A 25,707-nucleotide genomic window follows, 5' to 3' on the forward strand; every position below is an offset into this window, starting at 1 on the left:
TCACTTCTCATAAACTTGAATTGGCTCGCAAATGAATAAGATTACCCGAATAGGTGAGTCAGATCCAAAATTCATATCATCATATGTACCGATGTACGCGCGTATCAGATGACCAAGGTCACGTTACAAATGTTACATGGCGCCCAATAAGACAAAAAGGAAAAAGCGATGTTTTCAAAGGTTATAAAAGGAAATAAAATCGGGTGGTGGTATTTATATATGCTTACTTTGACTCATTCCCTTCTTTTGCTAATTCATTCATTTCTCATAACCCAAATCTCTCTCTATTTCTCTCTCTCTCTCTCTCTCTCTCTCTCTCTCTCTCTCTCTCTCTCTCTCTCTCTTTCTTTCTTGACTTGAAATTTCTGAAAAATAAACTTTCAAAAAAACACACAACATTGATTACTATACCAAAAGAGTCAAATCAAATATACAAGATGAGCTGAACTTAGAACAACTCATGAAGTAAGTAAGCATTTAACACACAATAACAAAAACAAAATTACACGCATTATCATTATTATTATTATTATCATTTTACATTAGCCATAAAATTTGTTGGTACAACTTTACGACTACTACTAATACTAACACATTAGTATGTTGTAGGCGTCGTAGTAGTTGGCCTATTTATATACGAAGTATATTATTAATTAGAAGTTGGCCTATTTTTATATACGAAGTATATTATTAATTAGATGTGTTATTGTAGGAGAACATCGGCCGCGATGGTGGTGTTGATGGTGTCGATTACGGCGTTGCTGTTAATTCTTCCGTTGTTGCTGCCACCACTTCCGCCGCCGCCAGTGCTACTTTTATTTGTTCCGGTGTTGCTTTTGCTTCTTCTTTTTGCTTTGGCTTTTACTCCTAATACATTTCCTCCTCAACCTTCTAATTCCTTTGTTTTTTCTTGCTAACTAATCTTTAGTTAATTCCCATGTATATATATAATTCTTACTTTAGTTTGTTTGTAGAATTTGGAGAGAAAATTGTAAGGTGAATTCCTTTTATTAGTTTAAAATAGAAAATATTCAGCAATTCTTTTGTTTTTTTTTTTTTAAAAATATATATTGTTCAATTCTAGTCATTATTGTAGGTGTAAATGATCATCAATTGTTACTATGCTAGAATATTTATTGAATTTTTGCAGATATAATTTATAACAGGTTTATTGTATACAACAAGATTGTTCGTCTGAAATCAACTATGGAGTGAATTGAAACTCCTATTCACAATTTATGAAATTGTTTTAGGAACTTAGAATAATTTTATGGTATGCTTTGATTATGATGAATTGATGATAATGGTCAAAATCATCAGTAAGTTCTAACTGCTGTTAGCCTTTTAAATTCAATGCCTTTTGAATTCCAAATCTTGGAAAGACCGTCATTCCTGTCGTTGATGCATTCAACATTACCTGCATTGCATGTCTTTGATATTTGATAGAATCCAAAATTGGCAACTTCATTTCAGTTCAACAATGGTAATCTGCCATATAATGGGTGTCTTTTTTTGTTTCTCTCTTTTTCTTTCGTTGGACAAAATTTAGAATTTGTTATATACATCCAGGTGTATCGTACACTCAACTAGGCCAAGGTTAGAGTTTACACTTTATTTGATGATTAAATAAATAAATACAATTATTAAAATGAGAATAAAACAATCCGGGTGTATATAACAAGCTCACACAAAAATTTGATGAAGAAACTATGTATTGAAGCAACACATATGATGCTCCTTAGCACATTGAACCCTTTCACGATGAGGCATGCTTGTGTATCCTACACCATACTGAAACGAACCTCAATCCTACTAGCACGAGAGGGTTGGGCTGTGGAAGCTCATGTCGTGCCCATTATAAGACAAGAACAGGTGTGTTGTGTTAAACTTGTGTTGATCTTTCATAAATAGAGCTCACGCACAACTTGAACTACGTGTCATAAAAATTCTTTAATAATTTTCTTCTTTCTTTTGTAAATTGGTTAAAGGGAGCCGACCCTTTATGCTTACAATTGACAAATTTAAAAATTATATGTATAGACATGGACCAGTGTATCTCTCATATGCATCCTGAGTCGGACTTGTTGCGGGTTCATGCAAAAACCGATCATTTTTCTTGCAATGTTTGACCGGTATATTACGGACCAAACCTATGCCCAACTCGACTCTTGAATGAGCCAAATAAATCTCATGTATGTCTCCCTACTATAAGGCTTGTACTTAGGAGTTTGGACTCTTAAATCAAAAGTATATACGATATTATCAAGACACCAAGATACCCATTCTATAAATTGGTCAATTGAGAACGTATAGTTCACATTGTGATATGATTTTAAGATTATAAACGAAACTATGATAATTAATTTAGGTTCTAAACTTGCTTATTCTTAAATCTACTACTCCGTATGTGTTTGCAGTATTGCACACATCTAATCTCCGGTGGATTTTAAAAATTTTAATATGTAGTATGTTACGTTCACATCATTTCAACTTACTTTAAGAAAATAAGTTCGAATAAGATTTGATAATAAGTTAATTCATATAACATACATTTAGAAAATAAGATCTATTAGAAGCTAATAAAGGTTGCAGCCTAAATTTAATTACAGGCATGATGTATAGATTATTTGACTAACAATAAAAAAAAAATAATAAAGTCTAATAAACTTAATAGTTTAGATAAGCAAAATCAATTGTCACACTTAGACTAAGGGCCTGTTTTGATTTACTGAACTGAGCTGAATTAAACTGATTTGAGATGAACTGAACTGAATTGTTAATGAGAGAAGAAAATTAGGAATTGAACTGGACTGACTCAAGCTGAACTGAATTGAAATTAAGCTGAAGAGAAGAGGCTCTAAATTGTAAGATAATTCTGTAATAGTCATTCTTAAAATGATTACCATACACCCAAATGATTATCCTTTATGTTAGACACATACACATTGGTCCGATCCATAAATACCTATCCGAGGCCAACAAGTCAATACCATCAACAGTCCCTCATACCCATAGTAATAATAATACTCCTATAAGATTCAAACTCGAGGAAAGGAAGGAAGGAGTGCGAAACAATTTGTCTAGACACACATGTATAGTTCACAACTCACTTTGAAATACATTAAATTACATCACATTACATAAATAAATAGGATTTTATTAATAATTGTCCCGGAACGTTAGATAAGAAATAATTATATTGGTTGAAATAATATTAGTTAGGAATGCATGACAAAAATCACATGTCATTCGGTGTAATTAATGTTAGTTTTACTTTAATATTTTCACTTTTAATTCTCTTATCTAACGTCTGGGGAGCACTAAACTATGATTCCTAAGGCATACATAAATACGGCGTAAGAGAGAATTCAAAATAAAACGACATGCGGCGGCTCACATTTCCATGATTCCATACAATAAACCAGACGTGTATGTTTTTGATATGATTTAAGAGTAGGCTATTAATAACAAAATTGGATTATATCTTCAACTTTTAAATAAACATTGAATAAACTTCATTCGGTGATACATTGCATCTACTTCAATTTTCTGGTTAAACATGAATTCATTCATGACAGTTTACAATACTTTGGCACTGAAAAGTTTATATTTTGTACGTAGTTAGCACAATTACCTACTTTTTTCTTTAAAATAATTCTTTCTTTTTTCTTTTGGCTCCCCTTTTTATTCCGGGTCTTCCTCTTGTTTTGTCATCATATATGCTACTAAAAATTGCTCTACGTGTCGGTCCAAAAATAGTGAAAATAAATCTATATGTCCCAAAGTAGTCATTTTAAAATTGTTTTGTATAAAACATAATTGCCTCGATTTGGGTTCTAAAGTAGTGATTGTGTTTGATTAGGTGATCCGTATAAGGAAGTACATTGTAGAATCTTATATCTTAGGGGGCTGAGATTCAAAAAATTTTAAATGAAGGTGTTAGTCGGGATTTTTTTATTCTTTCCTCTACTCTCATGTGTCTAGTCTAAAAATAGTAAATAAAAAAAAAATCATGAGAATTAAAGTATATATAGTCAGTATCTACTTAAAAAAAAAAAAAAAAAAAATAGTCGCTTTTTTTTAGAAGATCTCATACATATTACATGGGCTCTTCCAATATCTTGTCCTTACATGTTGTGCTATTTTAACTTTACAATAGAAGGTTTGTAAATTTTCATAGGGTCATTATTTAAAGAACTTTAAACATGAGATCAAATGACTTCTACTAAAAAAAAAAGGAAGAAAATTGACTTCTACTTGGGGAAATTACTTGGGGGTTATTTGTGTTCCAATGGGTTTTCAAATCCACTATGTATTGGTTTTTTTTTTTTTTTTTCAAATGAACGTGTCCATTTCTTCAAGTAAGTAATGGGCATGGATGAATTGCTCGAATACCATGGTAAAAATCCTTATTGGATTAAACCAAGCTCATGTTAGAATAAGAAACAAGAAAAGTGCCCATAGTAATTAGCCTAATAACAACAGAAAATATCATCGTAAACTGTTATAAAAGATCAATTATATTTGAATTGGGTGTTTTTTAGATGTTTTTTTAGATAAGTTCAGTGATATATGTAAATTAGATGTATAAGTTTGGTAAGGTTTTATGACAGGTCAAATATCTTGTAATTTAAAGCCTTATGGCTTATATATAGGACGAGGTTTAGCCATCATTAATAGATTGTCGTTATAAGGCTAATTTTTTAACCATTCCTAAAAGTCCCTGTGTAAATTATTTACTCAACAGCCACTTAGCATATTATCTTTTTTACTCAGTACGAGTAGTATCAATTCGAATGCTTGAGGGTGTACCAGCTATAGTGCTATTGACCTAATTGCAACCAAACCCAAACACTCCCAAGACTCTGGCCAAGCCATTGATAGCAAACGTTGCACCTGCACCAGTATTACAGAACAACTAGTATTACAGAACAACTGTACCTTCGTATTAGAAATGCTTGTCGTAAACTTTAACTAGCAACGAAACTATGAAAGTACTGTAACTATCACAGTCACACATCTGATAGTGAGCATAATGATTTAACAGCAATATGTTGCTTAAAAGACAAAACAATTAGAAAACTTGGAAGCATGAATACAATTGATTGTTTCTTTTACCTAAACAAGTAAAGTTCTTGTGCATTTAATTCACAGTAAAATGATGAGAGGTTACAAATTAACAAGTTTGATGTAGAGAACTCGAAAGAGATTATTCAGAGATACAGAGAATTTACAAAGTAAATATAGTTCTACGAGGATAAAAAAAAACTAGCTGACTTATTTAAAATTAAGAGGAACTTGAATAAATATATTGGAAGACAAGCCGAGGTATTTAACCTCAAAAACAACTACTCCATCACTATACAGCTTTATTTCATGGGTAGCAGAATATATACATATCGAATCAGTCGATAAGAAAACTAATGGAATGAGGTTCCAAAAATTTGAGACTAGGAAGATTATTTAATGAGAGTTTTAAGGCATCAAAGACGCATTATATTTACTTAAGTTATTCATAATTTTGGACAAGTTGATCCACAAATTACATGCAGCACTTGTCTGCAGGTCAACAATATACCTTTAGGATCTAAGATTAGATCTCAAGGAAAATAACACCCCCCAAAAAAATGAGGACAGTTAAGTATGAGAGAATTTACAGTTGCAATATATACGGTTCCTCACAGTAAGACATTCATGAATAGATCAGGTCCCAAGTCGAAGAAACGAAGACCTTCATCTCGTGACAAAGGAACTCAGCTGAGGCGCAGAGTGTGGCCTTAACAGGCTCCAAAATCAATCCCTATACATTAAGCAGAAGGTGCAGCTGAACGCTCCCCACCTTTCACTCTTCTTCCAATTCAAATTGTGACGAGTAATCTGGACATCTTCAGGTGAAGAAATGACGTGTTGTAGCAATTCTCTCTATGCAGACTGTAAAGTGGCCTCCTCCTCAGTAGTTTGTTGCTCAAACATTGCAGAAGCCTCAGGAGTGTCTTCTTCACTAGGTGGTACCAGTTGCCAAAAGAGTGGCAGATACTTGTCCCAGTCCTTCAAAATAGTAGCACCTTTGGAGCTTCCGGTTTTTTCCTGCATTTCAAAAGATAGGCTAGCAGGTTAATTATATGACATTAAAATCACAAATGGGTGACGAATGTTTTCGTTTTATAGATTTAAGGCTACAGACGACTAAGCAATTCTTTCCTACAAACATGAATAACATATGGATGTTACATTGATTCTTTTCATGTAGTTTGTCAGTGATATATTTAGTCTTGAAGATTGTGGTGTCTTTTGTAAGAATTAAGGCATGATAATGTTTTTGGGGGTACTCAAATAACCAACACCATGCACAAAGTTGACAAGTATTTTCTAATTTTTGAAATTAGTGGCTGGCTTTGCCCATGATCATGGAAATAAATTGGACTGGAGAGAGGATTTAGACATGCAATTTGAGTAGCTAGTGCTCCAGTTTTAAAGCAATTGTTAAAAGAGTGAGAAGGAATAGGGAAGGGTATGTGGCTTTAAAGTTCTTATTCAGTAATCCTTCATGGTTGTGTCAGTTTAACAAGTACACCGTATCATTTTCTCAAATTTTTTGTAATTTCTGAGGAGTTCTATGTCAATTCTACTAGTACCCTCTTTCAATGTAGAGTGTCATTCTTAAATGCAGCATTTTACAAAATTTGAATGTTTTATTTTTACTGAAACGCTTTGCATCGTTTATATAAATGTCAGTGTCCTGTTTCAAGTACAAGGGAATCAGCTTAAAGATGATTTTGTGCCATTTTTACAAGTTAATTTTCAAGAACTTTGTGTCACTGTATGACCTTATGTGTCCATTCAATGAGCGACATTTATATGACATTATGTGTCATTTTATGAGTTTTAGTGCCAGTTTCACAAGTCATTTTTCCATTAGAAGGGTTCAGTCACTTCTAAGTCATTTTTAGAAAACCTGAAACTCATCATAAGAGTATAAGACAAATAGAAGGCACGTTGTTTCTGCATAGTAATATTGCTGTTTGTATAGAATACTTACAACATGAGCTTCAATTAAACTCTTGAGTTGCATCTGCCCAACAGGAGCTGTCACCCTCTGAATTTTCACAATTTCCTTGTTTACCTGGTTCAAATACACGCAGCAATTAGTATACAATTTCATCAAATTATGACTTTGACAGAGAATAAACAAGCACACTGGAGTCAAACAGGGTGCTAATCTAAGATAATATGCCATCCTCGAGTTCCTTTACTGTCTTGCAGAAGGTTCAACCAGCACACTTAGAAGAGCAGAAGGTTCAACAAAAAGAATAGTCTTGCATAGCCAAGAACTGGGCTATGTCTACACATGCAGCATTTAATATCCTCTTGCAAATAGCCATCATCCCTAATAATGAGCACAAGGATAACATATTCAGAAATGAAATCCAACCTTTGGAATGAGAGTATCATCTTCATCAAGTATGTATGCCAGACCTCCAGTCATGCCGGCAGCAACATTTCTACCAACTCTGTTGAAGGGAAAGAGAAAGATGAGAATATTTTCTTCTTTTCCAAGTGCAAGATATTTAATATTAGTAAATAAGACTACACTCACTTTCCAAGTATGACAACACAACCACCAGTCATATATTCACAACAGTGATCACCAGTACCCTCAACAACCGCCTCGGCAAGTGAATTTCTTACAGCAAATCGTTCCCCTGCTTTACCTCTTACAAAAATTTGACCTCCTGTTGCTCCATATAAACAGGTGTTCCCAACAATTGTAGCTTCTTCTGGGCAAAATCCAGGATTTTCTGCAGGAGTAACAATCAACTCACCTCCAGCCATACCCTGTGAACATTTAATTCAAAACAATTGTTAACAGGAAACTTAAAAAGATAAACCTGAAATTTGGTGAAAGTTATGGGCTTTTTATTATAATAAATCAACAAGTCTCTCATTAAACAACAGAAGAAAATTTTACTCCACATCTGATCACTAAGTTAGAAATTATACACCAGAATGTAACCCAAACGAACTTACAGAGGAGAGCGAAAATGAATTGAAAGCCAAGCTGTGTTCATTTAATTTCATAGTTGATTTTATCAAAACCCAAACATGGATTCAGGTATTGATTTACATTGCCAGTACAGAGAGCATCAATGTTTAAATTAAGGTTGATGAGAGATGGTCATGACATGTTGCAAATTCTCCTACTATACCAAAGACTTAAAGTTCAAGAATGACAGATGACTTATATTATTTGCACATCATTATCATACGGTTCATACCTTTCCTACATAGTCATTAGCTTCTCCAACAAGGCGGATATTCATTCCAGGTGTCAAAAAGACTGCAAAAGATTGGCCTGCACTCCCTTCAAAACTGCAGACATGAATGAGGTTAATTGTTCTATTAGCCCAAACTTTCCATACGAGTAAAGAGTTGAGGAATGAGATATAGCTCTTGAGATGAATAATTTAAAACATCAAATAGACATTACGTTATATTCAGCTGCCCAGCAAAACCAGTGTCACCATACTTCTTGGCAATAACACCTGCTACACGGCCACATACAGCTCGATCCACATTGAATATCTTAACAGTTTTGTTAACAATCTTTTCGTTCTCAATAGCATCTATAATCTGCAGGAGTTGTGAGAGAGAACTTAGAGATTTAATTTAAATCTTAATACCAATAGAACCTTCTGGACTTAAATGTATCCATATTTAAAAATACAATTGCAGAGCGCTTATTGTAACAGACTTGCAGATAGTTAATGAACACTAAAAAAAGATATGATATGTTTTACAAAAAAAATTATCTTATGTTGCTTGATCCTTTAGTCATACTTACGTAAATGTCAGTTACTATTCTCTCAATGCATTTAACACACTATTACTCCAACACTTAATCCTGTAACCGCTTGTCCATAATATATTCTCCATGTTCACTAACAATAAATGACTAAATGAGTAGACATTAACCAATAGTATGTTAATATAGCAGGAATAGTGATAGACCGAGGAAGTGTTTCTTTTACACATTGCAGCTGGTCAACTCTGGCAATTATAGTAAAAGACAAAATTGATTATGAAGACTTAGCAATTTGCATGCTTCTAAGCCATTCTTAATAGCAACTACCTGGTGGGTTAGCTACATAACTCTTTGCCGTAAAAATAGCCATTCAATCAATCAATCAATCAAAGCCTTAATCCCGTAAAAGTAGCCATTCTGGTCATAAAATGTAGCAACAATAGCTACAAAACTTTCTTGCCATATGTTATAGACTGGATTCTACTGATTTAATTAAGCACAATTAATATTAATTTAATGCTGAAAGCTTGAACATTTGATTGATTAATGGTTGGATTGCATAAGGATAGCCATAACTTGAGGTTATGAGTCTCTCAGTAGCTTGAGGCTACAAATCTCCTAGCAACTTAAGGTTGCAACTCTCCAATTTTTCCTCACTAATTTCTGCCTACCTTCTATGTTACCCATACTAACTTACTTATACTAATGGTCAAGGTTGACCTTAAAGCTTACATGTGACTACTTAACGAAAATGGAAAAACCATAATAAAACATACTAAAAGCTGAATGCTTTCTTTCCTTCTCTTCTTCTTAATTAAATTTGTCTTTTACTTAATTACCCCCTAAAGTCGGTCTATTACACCATAGGAGTAGCATTTCTGGCAATACATTATCATTTGCAATCCTAACCTTATGGAATCAGAAATTTTGAACGAAACAGCAGCACCAACATAAAAACACAATGCATATAAGTATAAAAAAAAAAAAAAAAATGACCAAGTAAACAAATCAAATCAGACTAGAAAAGCCTTCACGACCATGGTATTAAATCTCAGCCACATCACTGCATCACGAATTCACAACCCATTGTAAGAAATTTTGAGCCTACCATGACCCAAATATTAGGCCACAACAACCGCATTGCTCGTGATAGTAGTTCCGCAGCCATTACCGCAATCACAGCGGCATCCAAGATTCAAAACCATGTTCATGGCCCATTTGATAAGTGTAAATGGGATTGATAAATTTGCAAGGAACATCTTGTGTGAATGCCTAAGGTAATGCTAATCAACCCCAAAATATCTCTTTTCAACATAAAATTTTTCTACCATTCATTTTCATTTGAGAGAAAGTATTTGGTTATGGAAATTTATGAAGAAATTTTTAAGTTTGGGGAATGGGCAGCATTACTGTGGACATTAGGATGAAACCTGTAAAACTAAACTTAAGTTTTTTCCAAATACCACCATATATAGTATATACCACCTACCAAAGAGACCATCAATGCCACAACAAATTTTGCTTTTCTTATTGAGGTATGAATTAATTTATGATTCCTAAATATACCTCAGGATCTGAAAGTATTTGATCATCCAGCACCGGTCCATTGGTATGAACTTCCTGTTTCCTGATGGAAGTGCTGCTCATCCTTGGTAAACCAACACTCTGGAAATAGATTTGGGGGGAGGGGGGGGGGGGGGGGATTACACACCAGTTAGCAGAGAATTAAGTGAAGTTATGAAGAAACAATCATATAATTATACATATAACAAGTTTGAAATGAACATACAGAAAGTAAGTAGTTGAGATCAAGATGTTGAGTTTTCATCAATGAGATGTCTCTTGGTTTTAGAATATCTGTTCTCCCAATCACATCATCCAACTTCTCAAAACCCAACTGCGCCAAAATTCCTCTTACCTGGCAACCATTAAAAAAGGTCACTGCATAAAGACTACATTCATGATTTTGTAAAGTATAATCCAATGTCCAGCTACTATTATAAACCACAAAACCACATTATGTCCCAGTACCCCCCCATAAACTGATTGTTTTTAGAAGTCTCAGAAACTAAGTAAACAGTTAATTACCTCCTCAGCAACATATAAAAAGTAGTTCACCAGATCACCAGGCACACCAGGAAATCGGGCACGTAATTCTTCCCTCTGTTATTAATTTATGCGAGAATGGAAGTGTAAGAAAGACAACCCCTGGAGAGAAGAAAAGTAATAAAGTGTAATATCAAAAATGGTATACCTGGCTAGCAACACCAACAGGGCAGTTGTTCGTGTGGCAAATGCGAGCCATAACACAGCCTGTAGCTATCATTGCCAACGATCCAAAACCATACTCATCAGCACCCATTGCTGCAGCCATCATGACATCAACCCCACTTTTTAACCCACCATCAACTCTCAAAATGACCCTCTCTCTAAGTCCATTTGCAATAAGGGTCTGTAAAATAATTTAGTCAGTAATGAAATGAGAAATTAGATAACCAAAAAGAAACATTTTGAGATATTCCTGTGCTATACAAACCTGGTTGGTTTCTGTAAGTCCAAGTTCCCAAGGTCCACCAGCATGCTTAATCGAACTTATTGGGCTAGCTCCAGTTCCACCATCATGTCCTGATACCTGCAAATCAAGCTGTGAATTGACTCCAGTCCTAAATTGAAAGCTTGGAGCATAAATGGATATGTAGTCCCAACACAGGACAGAAAATACAGTTGGTTCATTTCTCATGTCAAGCCACATTGATTCCGGCAGTCTTGCCATGTAGTGAGAGATCCACCTCATTGGTAGCTTCCCAAATCACCAATCTAACTAAATCTAAATGAGCTATCTAGGATTTCATCGGGTTTCCGATATCACTAAAATTAATAAATTTGTGCTTCAAAGCTCACAAGATTCCATAAGTATTAAGTATCGCTCACTCCCAAGAAGAACACTTGCAGTTAAAAACCCACAACTTCCAGATCAGAAAATATTATGATGCTATGACAAAAAAAAGAGGACTGCTCTGAGCTTAAAAATAAAATTTAAGTTGACTGTTATGCAATCATGAAACTAACATCAAAATATCAAGAGAAGAAGGCCCACATCAATAATTATCACTGTCAGTTGAATAATATTCTTACTAAAAAAAAATTGTTCTGACATGAATATGTAAGGTTTCAAGGTGACATTATGTTTGTGCAAAAGTATGCCCTACTGCAAATTAAAATTAACAATTTACTACTGAATACTAATTTGTCAAATGTGACTTATACAAGTACTTAATTTACATATTGACCATCTAGCCATGACTAAATTGTATAATTTGTTTTCTTCCAATCTGTTATTATCAATGTGTTTCTGTTTATGTAGATGTTAGTGTAAGCCATTTTTGGAACACTCTACCTCAATATAACATATGGAAAGGACATATGTTTATGTAGATGTTAGTGTAAGCCATTTTTAGAACACTCTAGCAGTGATACAGAGACATTCATACCTCAATATAACATATGGAAAGGACATATATACCTGAATGATGTCTGCATTACCCTTTGCAACACCAGAGGCAACAGTGCCAATACCAGCTTCTGCTACTAGTTTTACTGATACCTTGGCCTTTGGGTTAATCTGATAAATTTTCATAATGAGTGAAAGCTGTATTTACTTGTAAATGGATCTCTATAACATTGATAAATAGGATTTGTACCTGATGAAGGTCATAAATTAACTGTGCAAGATCTTCAATGGAATAAATGTCATGATGAGGTGGTGGAGAAATAAGAGGAACCCCAGGTTTCGAGTTTCTCAATCGGGCAATATATGCACTAACTTTTTTTCCAGGCAATTGGCCTCCTTCACCAGGCTTAGCACCCTGTGCAATTTTGATTTCCAATTGATCGGCATTAACCAAAAACGTTGGAGTGACACCAAAACGTCCAGATGCAACCTGAAGAAAATAAAAAGCTTGTAAAATTCAAGAATTGCAGGTCAACCATTCAACGGAAATAAAGCAAGATTTTAGACAAGAATTTATACATGGCCTAAAAAGGTGAGAATCTATAGGTGCTCATCTGTGACAATAAGAAGAATCTTTGTATATATATAATAAAAAATAAATAAAACAAAAATAAAAAAAAAACCCAAGCTGATTATATAAAGTCACCTGCTTAATGGCACTAGTTGCTGTGTCTCCATTTTGAAGACCTTTTAGATGAGGCAGAGTAGGGGAATACCCATCAACCACATCGGTCAGGGGACGCCATCTAATTGGATCCTGACAAAAAAGAACACCACCAATAACTACGGCGCATATATTGTGAAAGATGGGAACATAAAAATGAAGCACAAAGATTGTTAGCCATAAAAGTTTTTATAGAAGAGAGTGAATACCTCACCACCTTCTCCTGAGTTGGATTTTCCACCCAACCTATTCATCGCAATGGCAATTGCTTCATGAGTCTCCCTAGAGATAGCTCCAAGGGACATTCCACCAGTACAAAAGCGTTCGACAATAGATGTAGCAGGTTCTACTCTACCCACAGGAATAGGCGCCCGGTCACTTTTGAACTCCAGAAGATCACGAAGAACCTGAAACAATTTCATTTCATATTATCTTTTCAGTACTTCAGTCATTAGCAATATTTGCAGACATGTTTAAATTTGTAACAAGACACAGAATAGCATATCCCTAGGGAGCTGAAAGGAGTTCACGAAATACAGAATCAAGGATAGTGAGAAACTCTAATCTAAAAAGTGATTTAGCTCTCTACCTGGAAACTGATTAGAAATGGTAACAGCTTCCTAAAATTTTAAAAGGCTATGTCAAGAGATCTAGGGACTTTTGAAATAGTTGGCCTCCACAAGGATACAACTAACATTAATCTTTATAACAACAAACTTGGATACAAGATGTCCAAATCTTCCAATTCTCAAGTACAACAGTAATACGATATGCCACACTTGGTGAGTAAAATAAACACAAGGAAAAAAACGCGCACACACACACACACTATCCCAACCCTCCCAAGTAATGCCTAAAAACTCCCTGCAGTGAAGAAGTAATAATTGACCCCTTCCCCACCAAAGAAACAAAAGAGCATCAAAAGCACTAAAAAACAATCCTTTCACATATGTAACACACGCTATTAATGTGGCCCTCACAGGATTAAAATGGATGCAACTCATGCGAGATAATTAGCTCTTAAATCAACACGGATTCAAGAAAACTCACGCTGACAGGTCTGTTAGCCAGATGCTGCTGATAAACTGCATAAGCACTTTCGCTCTTGTTGCGGACAGCTTTGTGAAGCAACTTTGACATCTCTGGGTTGTTTACATGATATTCCCCTACAAAAAGAACATAAATAGTGTAAGAAACCATTCAACATTCAAAATTTAAGGAAACAGAAAAATCAATAAGCTAAACGAAATTAAAAGAATAGCTGTTTACAGAACCAAAATCATGGACTGAGCATATTCAAAAAGGAATCAAAATGCAGTTACATTGCCACAATTTTTTTATGTTGTTAAGTGCTGCAGAAGTACAGACATTAACAATAAACATAGTAAGAAGATGAAAAATATAAGAGTTAAGGGACTTGTTGACTTAAAGCCCAATAACCTTTTATATCCAATTGATATAAGCAAGCATTTATAACGTCATGAATGCTCTGGCCTTCCCAATCAGAGCTGAACAATGCAAGGTCTTATTTTGTAGATGAAGTTAAGAAGATCCAAAGCTTGTCAAAATGTATAGATTTCAGAAGCACAGCAGCAAGAAACTTATCCAACAAAATCCAACTGAACTCTTGAGCTCTTAAACAAAGATATTTTATTTATTTTTAATAGAAAACTAGGTTACTTGGTCAGCAATTAAGTAGAAGGGGAGAGGAGAGGGAAGGAGTGAGCTAGTGTATTCCTTTGGTTTATTAAAAGGGGAAGGAAAATGAATAACTCTAATTTTTTACCTTCCCCTTTTTCCCGATCATAAATCCAAATAAGGAAGAACGGTCTTTCACAATCTATCACCTTTCCATCATCCAAAGGTTCCAAACACCTGACACCAGTATGAGTTTATAGAAGAGAAGGGTGATGCTTCTTTCAAAAAGGATACGACAGCAAAGATATTATTAAGATGAAAATATTAACAATCCAGTGGAGCTCCAGTCAAAGCTACGCTTTCTTCTGATCAATAGATAATCTGTGACCCTTCCAAAAACCTAGTGCCTATGCAAAGATATTATTGCCCAAAGCTATGCTTTCCTTATCAATAAATATGTGATCCTTTGCTAAACGTAGTGCCTACGCAAAGAGACCAATATTGCCCACAGCCATGTAAAGGAATAGAAGTCTGATGAAAAGGTTCACGGAAAATATAACTGGTAATTGGCAAATTTGGTCATTAAAATAAATATTCAACTCTAAATTTTAAACAAAGGGATAATCAATTCACTAGATATAGCGTGTGACAAATAATTTTAGAAATTTGTTCACTAACGCTTAGATCCTACACTCAGGAGCAAAGATAAATGTTCTTTCAATTACACTTACATGTTTGTTTTACTATACATCCACATTTATAGCATAGTTTGTGATTACAATTGTATTGAAAACGTAAGCCTTTAAACACTTGGAATTGTTATGATAATCAGATCACCAAATATAGAATAAATGCCCAGTTGATTCAAAAATGGGATTAAGAAAAGGATTATTCATGTTGGTTATTCACTTATTCCTTTTTTTTTTTTTTTTTTTTTTGAGGCATTCACTTATTCCATTAATGAAACGGCTTATGTTATAATTAAGTTTTTCAGAATACATTACAAAACTGTAGCTAGGCAAGAGTTTGTCCAGCAAGAAAGCATGACCAGAATCGGACACCTTGAAAAAGGAGTTAGCATTAAGATTTTTCAGTCCCGTTAATTGAAAGGGTGTACACAACTAACCGTAACTAGAAATGTTGCAGAAATATTAGTTTTGGGTTATTCAGAATCTAAAATCGTACTCTGTGAAATATGTACTCACTTGACAAGGAAAGTAATAAAACAAAAGTCATGTCATCATCATCAAGTCAAGAGTTTCGACAGGCAAAAATAAGACAGCAGTGTGCAAGTAATACCTCCAGGTCTGAATTGTATAAACCCGAAATTTTCCAGTCTTTTGGCTGTATCCTCGGAAAATGCCTTAACCCAAAAGGACAACGTCTCTCTCGCAAGCTACAGATAAATATTCACCAGAAAGAGTCAGGATAAGACATGGACTACAATCACCAGAACAAATAGAATTTTCCTACTATTATATATGTTTGATCAATAATAAATCCCAAGATAGTTAATTTGCAACCATGAGCCTTTATATCAGATAACCATGCAAAATGCCATAGGAGCTTATTTACATAGGATGATAGGATCAAACAGGTGGATCAAAGCAACATTAATCATTGGATAATGCATCATGCATGATCCCCAAAAAGATGAGACTGCGTCACTGCACAAAATTGCCACTAGAAGATTGGTTGGGAGCATGTCACAATGAGTCGTTGGAAATTCTTATGGTGCATTGTGGGTTCTTAGGAACATTCATGAGCATATATTGACATAGAACTACAGGCAATAAGGCTTCCAGGCACAAAATATATGGTAATCTCAGTACAATATGCCATTAATTTTATCCATCATTAAGACTGATAGCTACTCATTATGCATATAAGCAGTCAAAGATATGACAGTCGTGATACAAGACAAATTATGCAGTATAAAGGAATATGTGTACAGAGAGAGAGAGAGACAGACAGACACACACACACACACACACACACACAGAGAGAGAGAGAGAGAGAGAGAGAGAGAGAGAGAGCTTCCTAGCTTACCTCATCAAGAGTCATTCCACCAATGCTAGAGACACTCCCTCGGAAAGCTATATCAACAACATCTTTTCCCAACCCATATATTTCAAATATTTGAGCACCGCAGTAACTATATTGTGAAATGAGATTAAGACTATCAATTTAACTGGCCATAGCATAAACTTGAAAAAATAAAATTAAAATCTAGATAGGGGAACAGAATATAAGAAAGCAACAAAATTAAGGAAAATTGCAGAAAACTTATGCAGATCTGGAGTAAGGACTAAGGAGTGCATACCTAGAAAGCAGTGAGATACCCATTTTTGAAAGAATTTTAAGAAGACCAGATTTAACAGCCTACAAGCAAATAAAATAAAAAAATATTAGTTGTGAAGTAAATCAATCATACTTCTTAATTTTATTTTATTGGGGAGGGAAGGAGAGGGTTTTTTTTTTTTTTTTTTTTTTTTTTTTTTGACTAATTTAAGGCTGTCATAAAGCAATTCTGGGGGAAATGTGTGAGTTTTATTGATAAAATAAAATAAATTAAAGAACGCAATTATATCTATGTATAGTAGTATAGCAACAACTAAAAATAAAATGAGGAAATAAAAGGCAACAACACAAACAGCAAGTCGCACAGGCTTATTTTTCAGGGATGGGTAGTCCAGGATTGCTATGCACAAACCTTGCAGAAGTTCTTTTGTGCTTGTTCAATTGTAACTGTGGGAATTTTTCCAGTTCGCATCAAATTCACGGTTTTATTGCTCAATCGCCATTGTCTACATGTCTCCAATGCTAAGTATGGGCAAATGGCACTGCAAAATTATATACATATATATACATTAACATCAACGCATTGAATCAGGACCTAAGAAATACAGCACAAAGTAAAAACAACTGAAACAACAATATATATACATTAACATCAACGCATTGAATCAGGACCTAAGACATACAGCACAAAGTAAAAACAACTGAAACAACAAAGCTGGATCCCCTGCCTTTCCCAAGCAGCCACCAACTCAACCTATTCTCTCTCTCGTTTGCTCACCAAACGAAGCAGGTAAAGATGGTAATAAATAAATGTGCCTTGTTTCAATTGGCCATTAAAATTTCTTTTTTTTTTTCTGCTCACCCCACCCCTCTCACTCCTCTCCTCTCCTCCCCTCCCCTTTCCAAACACCATGGATCCCCACCCTCTCACTCCTCTCCTCCCCCTCCCATCTCAAAAAGCTACCACACACCACCTTCACATGGTCACACCAACACCATCCTTACTCCTCCTCCCCTGCACCAACCACAGACAACATTCCAAGTTCTAGCAAAACCACCTCCTACTACCATCAAATATTTTCCCCCTTCCCCTCGCACCAACTACCAACAACATCATCATTCTCCTCCCCCACGGCCCCACCTCTTGCCACCATCAATTTCCTTACCCTTTCCCACTCTTCCAGCGTCCCGATTTCCTGCTGGAGAATATTCTCAAAAATTATCATTTTGCTGGAGGCTTTTGCATAATTGCCGGGCATTTTGGCTTCATGAAGATGGTGTAATGTGTTTTTGAAGATGTTCACTTGGTAACTTTCTCAAAAAACATCCCTTTTCTAGGGGCTTTTGCATAATTGTTAGGTATTTTGGTTTTATGGAGATGATGCAATGTCATATATGTCAATAAGGCAATGTGGTGAGCAGGAGAAGGGATGAGAGAGAGGGTTAAGGTAGCTGCTGGACAGTGAGTGGGTACAATGATGGCAGGATAAGGAGAGGGGTTGTGTTAACAGAGGAAAAGATTTGTTAGTGTAGGATAGGGAATGGGGCTGTTGTGGTTGACTAGAGGAGAAAGATTGTGATTTTTATTCACCTGTTTTGTAGGCTACAAATCACTTGTGACCAATTTGCAAACACACCCAACAGTAATGGAATCTTTCAAAACAATCCAATTTTGGGATCAATAAAGGTAGAAACAATACTTCGGATGTATCATGTTTTTCTTTTAACTTGTGACAAAACCCAATATTAACATATATTTAAATGAGACTTGTATTTAAGATTTACATGGAATTCCAGGGGTATTATTATAGGATATCTGAGTCATCTGACGATATCAGTAAAAAGCATCTTAGCACAATTTAGTTACTTTTTTTCTGATTAAGAAGTATCGTTGTAATTTCTCAAAGTCTGAGTTAATTATTGTATGGATAATCAAAGTTGTGCTACATTATTAAATTATTAGCTATCACTGAAATTTCATCAGACTGTCATTAGTTCCTCAGCTACTTTTTCCTTAATCCCCATCGGCATTTTCTAAAGTGATAGCAAATTCTATGCAAAAAGGTGGTCCGTGGTCGTAGTTGCCATCATGGTGACAAATGCGGTACCTTGAAAGCAACATCTTGAGTTAAGTTGCATTTCAAGGACATCACAGTGTGATTTGACGTATTAGAGAGGTTTCTTTTAATCGATATTAAGTTTTGAACATAAATTTTAGAGTTTAGTTAAAAAAAATTTATCTTGTAAGTTTGTCAAATAAGAGGCTAAAAAAAATTGTATTAGTAACTAACATATGTGCGTAATTCTAATGCATGAACTCAATAATATTTACTCCGCATATGCTTAACGGTTTCAATAGCAGGTTAATAGCTTATGACAGATGATGCTAATTAGAAAGATCTACAAAGGGTATTGGAAATGCTATGTGCGTAATGATGTGTTGATGATAAAGCTTAGTAAGTTTCAAATAGAGAAATATATCTGACCTTGCACCGTATCCAATCAAACAAGCAAACTGATGAGTGCTGAAACACTGAGCAGTATCAACCACAATTGACGTGTATGTTCTCAAGCCGTTTTGAATTAGATGATGGTGAACAGCACCAACAGCAAGGAGTATAGGGATGGCAGGTCGAGTTGGTTCCTAGAGAAAAGAAGACATCAATTACAATTACTACACAAATTTAGCAATGTGCGCAAACAGAAAATAATTTCTATTCCAAAAGGGATCAGAAAGAAAGCAGCATATACCAACTCATCAGAACGATCAGACAAGACAAGCATCTGCGAACCATTTCTAACAGCTTCATCAGCAGCTTCACATAACCGATTAAGTCTTTTCTCTAGAGATCCTTCAACTCCTTTCTTTATATCAAAGAAGGTTGGCAGTACTTGGGCCTTTAGTAAGGGATCATTTACCAACGCTTCCAGCTCCCCTTCATTTAGTACTGGACTGGACAAAATAACCTAAATCACAGTGGAATACGTCAAATATCAAACCTAGATAGCCATAAATCAGACACGTGATCCAGATCCATGATCCTTTGTATACTGCGATAAATAATCACATTTAAAGCCAAGTGAGGGGAAATGTCAATTGACTAACCTGTGAGGCATTTTCAGGTCCAACCTCTAATATATTCCCACGCTTACCAATGTTAACTTCAAGAGACATAACTAGCCCTTCCCTAAGGGGATCAATGGCTGGGTTTGTAACCTGTAAAGATGAAAAGTTAGCCATATCATGAGATCCTTATTTAAGCATAAGAAGCATAAGAAAAGTGCAATTATAGAATTTAAGCATTCACTTCAAACATATTTGTTTTTTAAATGTCCCAAAATGAATTTCACACTTATATTTTGCGTAAATTTTTTGCTTCTTCTCCATCACATCAACCTTTTTTGTCTTTATATGAACACTTGCTCTTAATTTTCTCTCTATTCGCTATATTATTCAGTTATCAACTTTTTTAAAATTTTTGCCACATGAAGGGGTCTAGGGAATAATTCAATGGACCCCAAACTTTATTTCAAAAGTTTATAAAGCAAACCTGTGCAAATCGTTGCTTGAAGTAATCATACAGCATATGTGGTTTCTGGGACATCACTGCCAACGGAATATCATCTCCCATGCAAAATGTAGGCTCCTTTCCTTGGGAAGCCATACTTTCAATAACCATTTGGACATCCTCACTTGAGTAACCAAAAGCCCTGTCAAAAAGAACTCTGAGAATCATACAAGAAAAAGCAAACAGAAATTCTCTTATCATCTCAGTATAGCACCGTGTCATGTTCATAGAAGTAACAAATAATAAAAGGCTTTATCTGCCATAAGCAAAAGCCACCAATCTAAAGCTTAAACGGGCCTTGTGACTCACAATATCCAATTTCTGAACTACAAAAATCCCGATTTTTTTAAAAAACGCCATGAAAGATTGATTACCATCATTAGCCTTTTAGATAACAATGACAGCATTTAGTGATATTCTATTGCTACCAAGATCTTATCTATTCAAGGGCCTTGCTTTAACCTTTGATTTTGACCAGACAGACAGCCTGACCGAATTGGGCCGTAGAATAGAGTCATAATGACAAGTCTAGACCTGACTGTCCATGGGCTAGTGGACCCTTAATTCCGAACAATAGAGGGCAAATACATAAAGCCAAGTTCAAATTAAATATAAATAATGAAATTAAAAAGGCAAATAAAGCATACCATACTATAAATTACAAGTGTGACAAGATAAATGGTTATTTGACAGAAATTATACCTTTCAAATTCCTCAATTTTAAAGGTGACATCCAACTACAGGAGACTAGATGATTATGCTTTCACCAAAGGAAAAAAAAAAAGGTCGATACTTATGCAAAAGGAGGAACCAAAACCTGTAAGATTGCGTGTTAATATACCCATTTAAGTAACACAGGAAATGGCATGTTCTAATTGCATACAAGTAGATTCTAGTAGCTAATTGAGGGAAACATGCACATCAAGCTGCCAGACGGAACAGGTTGTGATTATCTTGACTCTAGATAGTGGATACATGTCTTACAATTATGTCTTAAGTCCACCACACCAAGGCAACCTAAAATAGCAAAGGGGCAAGAATCTTACTGTTGATTTCTTAAGATTGTGTCGCTTTCCAAAACTGCTCCTGAAAGAAAGTTTACAGCCTTCAATGAACGCAGATTTTCCTTTACCCACTCTCCATAAGGATTAGATGAAGCTACACGTTTCTTGACTTCAGTATTTTCATAAACCTGCAGTTACAATCCACTAAAGATGATTGGCTGAAGCAACTTAAATCTTTCTGAATACCAGTGAAGCATTAATGTCACAGTGCCTTTACTGCTACAGCAATTAAAATCAAACAACTATTACTGCATCATTGCAGTAGAAAGACCTTGCAGATCAAGATAGAACATGGAAGCATAAAGCTAGCTATTTGTTTATTTGCAAAGTCCAACTAGAATTAAAACAGAACTCCTATCACAGGCAAACTCCAGGTAGAAGCTATTATACTAATTGGGTTAAATAATTGATTTTACACATTCCTTTAATTTCTTAAAGATCTCACATCCTCACTTAGGGAATCATGTTTGGAAGTGGTAACCTAAAGGGAAATGAGTCTTCCTATTAATACAAAACAGGCAAACACTTAAACAATCATAAAAATTAAGAAAAGTGAATATTATTACAGCACATCGAGAAAATTTAAACAATACAAATTCATATATGTATTAGTTATGAAATGCCATTTATACACAGCACATTCTAGGAAATATTGTTCAAGTCTCAAAATGATGAGGTTACAGAATACAGATGTCAACCAGAAAAACAAATCAGACAAAGTAATATGAGATACATTAATAGAGCAACCAATACGATGGAATTACTATTTTTAAAATGAAAATGAAAATGAACCTACAGGGCACATTAACATTATTCACAAGAAAAAAAACAAATTACAACAATACCCAACATGAAAATGATCATCTTATTACAGCAAATATTTCAAACTCATTCTGAGACAATTTCGTAAAAGTTAAGAGTACAAACCTGACCACTGGTGAGATCAACTGATATCATCATCCCTGGACCTAAACGCCCTTTCATTGTAACTTTTGATTCATCCATTGGTAAAACTCCCACCTATATGAAGACAACACCTGGAACAATTAATTTTTCTGTTGAATTTACTTCAGATAATAAGCTTAGGCTTTCCATGACACAACATTTAGCATTGCCCTAATTAGCATTGCCTTTTTTAGGGAAAATTAGAAATGGTAAGTAGCATAGACAGCTCCCAAACAAACATATATTGCCGAAAGTCAAAGTGTATTGTTAACATTTATTCTGAGCGAACAAAAAGTATATTGCTAAAATATCTTATCAATCAAAAACTTCACAGTAATCTTGGCCCCGCTGCCAAAGAGCTTCACCTAAAAGGCTATGTGACAGATAATCATTAGACCCCATAAATCTGCTTAATAGCTAGCCACCTTTCTCTTACTCCTTGCTATCAATTGCACCTCAACAACCTTGGCCCTGCTGCCAAAGAGCTTCACCTAAATAGCTATCCTCCCATGTCTAACATCAGGCAGAAGTTCCCATATTTGTGCAAGGGAATTTTTATTTTGAAGTTCCGAACAAATTTTGATATGGAATAGATATTTAGCAATTTATATTTAAAAAAGTGACAGAAGGTCTATAGCAAGTAGCCTCCCAGCCCTCCCTAAGCATACAACTGGAATCCCTAGATATGGTATGTGAATTTTCAAGTGTTACTAAAAGTGAACAGAGGATATATAAAATTTATCCTTTGGTCCTCACTCCTCACCCTATATTTTAGCAAAAACTTTTAGTTGCAACACTTGAAAATTCACATTTTTACAATAAACCTTCTTTATTGATTGATATGTTGGGCAAATTATAGTCATGTGGGATATTGTTAGATTTGTCGAGTGGAACACCACAATTCAAAGGCGTCAGATGCAACATAGACAACATTGTCTACAGATGTATTTTACTTACAAGAAGTGTGTATTGACAAGCATACCTCAGATGCAACATAGACGACATTGTCCACTGTACGCCAATATCTTGCAGGACGAAGACCATTTCGATCCAGACAAGCACCAACAGTTTTTCCATCACTACGAGACATTTACAGCAGAGCAATAAAAATTAAAAAAAAAAAAAAAAGTTTAGTAACTAGCAGAGCATTATAGGAGGCAAATATAGAAAATGATAAGCTGATTCAAATAAGAAAAGTGGAAATCCACTACTTATGATGCCAACATTTACAAAAGAAAAATAATAAAGAAAGTTTAGTAACTAGAAGAGTATTATAGGAGGAAAACATAGAGAATGATAAGCTAATTCAAATAAGAAAAGTAGAACTCCATTATTTATGATGATGAGCATTCATTGCTTCTTTCATTCTTGAAAGATATGCAGTCAAAACCAAATTTGCAAAACTACAAATGAGTATCAATAGAAACCAAAAGACTAGAATCGACAAATAGGTGATTTCAATATATACCCATACTACAAACACCCTCACCTATGTGGCAATCAAAAACAAAAGTTCTTAAAAAACAGGAATATGTTTCATAAAAACTACTTCCCCCCACCACCATCCAATTATTGTCCACATATCTTGAACTTTAAGTCTTGACAAGTCTTAACAGTCTAAACATCTATTCCATACTACAAACACCCATACCTATGTCTGAGTAATATAGCTTCAGAGACTATCTTGACCACATGAAATTCTTCTAATAACTTGATTTTACCAGAAAACTATACAGGACAATTCCTACAACTGAAAATGCAATATTCAGAATTGCATGAATGATCTTAGGCTCTATATTATGTATAATTATACATAGAACTGTATCAAGATCATGCTGTTCCTGAAGCCAGCATTGAGAAGCGAGAATAATTATAACAATGAGCAAAACAAACGATATCAAGACAGTGATATTAAAACCCCAGCTAAATGTTGTCTAGGCCCTATTTTATATCAAACACTGTCGATGTACAAAATAACACATTGACCTAGAAAGAAAAAATGCACAAAATGAAATTTAAAAAAAAAAAAAGAGTAAAATAAATGCTAAATTAATTCATTTTCAGGTTTAAGTGGCATTCAATTCAATGAACAAATGAAAAGGATCACATGAAGAACATGCATGAGAGCATCTAGGAACATAAACATCCAAAGAAGTATGGCCCAGAAAATGCTTCAAGAAACACATTGGAGGATAAAAAATATATGCCATCAATTCACCTGAATAAAAGCAAGGCAGGTCCATCCCAAGTTTCCATTTGCCCCTTGTAGTAATTATAAAAATCTTCAACCTACATAACAAGAGGAAGGAAATAGTTCTATTACCAAAAATCCAATGTGTAATTATAGTTGCATAAACAGAATTCTAGACTTATTTAGTTATTTTTATTAATTGGCATCTCCAAATCGATCAAACTTTCAAACTAAAATGAATTAAAGAACCTCGATATTTCTAGTAACTTGAGCCAGATATATGCAAGTTCTGAATATCAACAAACATTAAACTTTGAATTATAAAAAGAATCACCTCAGGGTATTTGATCATTAAGGTTGGATGGTTCTTATAAGCCTCAGGAACAAGAATCATTAAAGCTTCCTCAGGGGCACGCCCACTTCTTATCAACAACTGCAGAAATTAACAAGACCAGAGAAATGAAAAGGGAAACAGAGCATAATTAGAGATCACTCCATCCCACTGTGTAAAGGGAAAAAGAGAGGGGGGGAAAAGTGCAGAATAACACAAAAGAAATGTGAACAATCGGCATTAACCCCCCTCTTATTTCATAGTCCACATGCAACATATTAACAATTAAAACGTACAAGATACCACTAAAGGATTAGGGTAACATACATAAGAACAAAATGCAGAGAATGAGCGAATGGATCAGAAGAACAAATGGCATATATTAGTCATAGCATACAATTAGAAATTGTCTACATGTTTCTTCTTACAAGAATAGAAACAACAGAAAACAAATGGAAGATAATGAAAATTTTGTTTTAAGTACACTACTCCATTATCCTAACCCCACTTCCATTTTATTACCAAACAGGCACCCAGCCACCACTGACAAAACACCTCCCTTAAGAAACCATCAACAGTATAACAAATAATAGGTAGGTAACCATTCCTAAAAGTCCCTGTGTAAATTATTTACTCAACAGCCACTTAGCATATTATCTTTTTTACTCAGTACGAGTAGTATCAATTCGA

General features: G+C 34.7%; 1 protein-coding gene and 1 long non-coding RNA gene across 2 annotated transcripts; one reads left to right on the forward strand and one right to left on the reverse strand.

Moving 5' to 3' along the window:
* Positions 1-283: 283 nt before the first annotated feature.
* On the forward strand, positions 284-1,149 carry LOC145631100 (uncharacterized). The gene is made up of 2 exons (XR_014112341.1): positions 284-465; positions 713-1,149. It is a non-coding gene; the product is annotated as an uncharacterized LOC145631100 (long non-coding RNA).
* Positions 1,150-5,459: 4,310 nt separating this feature from the next.
* On the reverse strand, positions 5,460-25,135 carry LOC145632317 (ferredoxin-dependent glutamate synthase, chloroplastic-like). Its single transcript, XM_081684663.1, has 29 exons — positions 25,021-25,135; positions 24,714-24,784; positions 23,478-23,574; positions 22,478-22,570; positions 21,533-21,678; positions 20,469-20,628; positions 20,024-20,134; positions 19,669-19,884; positions 19,404-19,561; positions 17,330-17,459; positions 16,940-16,998; positions 16,666-16,771; positions 15,916-16,012; positions 14,029-14,144; positions 13,188-13,385; positions 12,961-13,071; positions 12,505-12,744; positions 12,327-12,425; positions 11,340-11,435; positions 11,058-11,255; positions 10,892-10,966; positions 10,593-10,721; positions 10,370-10,468; positions 8,489-8,631; positions 8,277-8,370; positions 7,598-7,836; positions 7,433-7,511; positions 7,040-7,123; positions 5,460-6,087 (listed from the first exon to the last, which is right to left on the reverse strand). The coding sequence occupies exons 1-29, from the start codon at positions 25,078-25,080 to the stop codon at positions 5,923-5,925; spliced, it is 3,669 nt and encodes a 1,222-aa protein (XP_081540789.1). The 5' UTR covers positions 25,081-25,135; the 3' UTR covers positions 5,460-5,922.
* Positions 25,136-25,707: the final 572 nt, after the last annotated feature.

This window comes from Chenopodium album, chromosome 5 (assembly GCF_948465745.1).
Source record: "Chenopodium album chromosome 5, dcCheAlbu1.1, whole genome shotgun sequence".
In the NCBI taxonomy this organism is placed as follows: Eukaryota; Viridiplantae; Streptophyta; class Magnoliopsida; order Caryophyllales; family Amaranthaceae; genus Chenopodium; species Chenopodium album.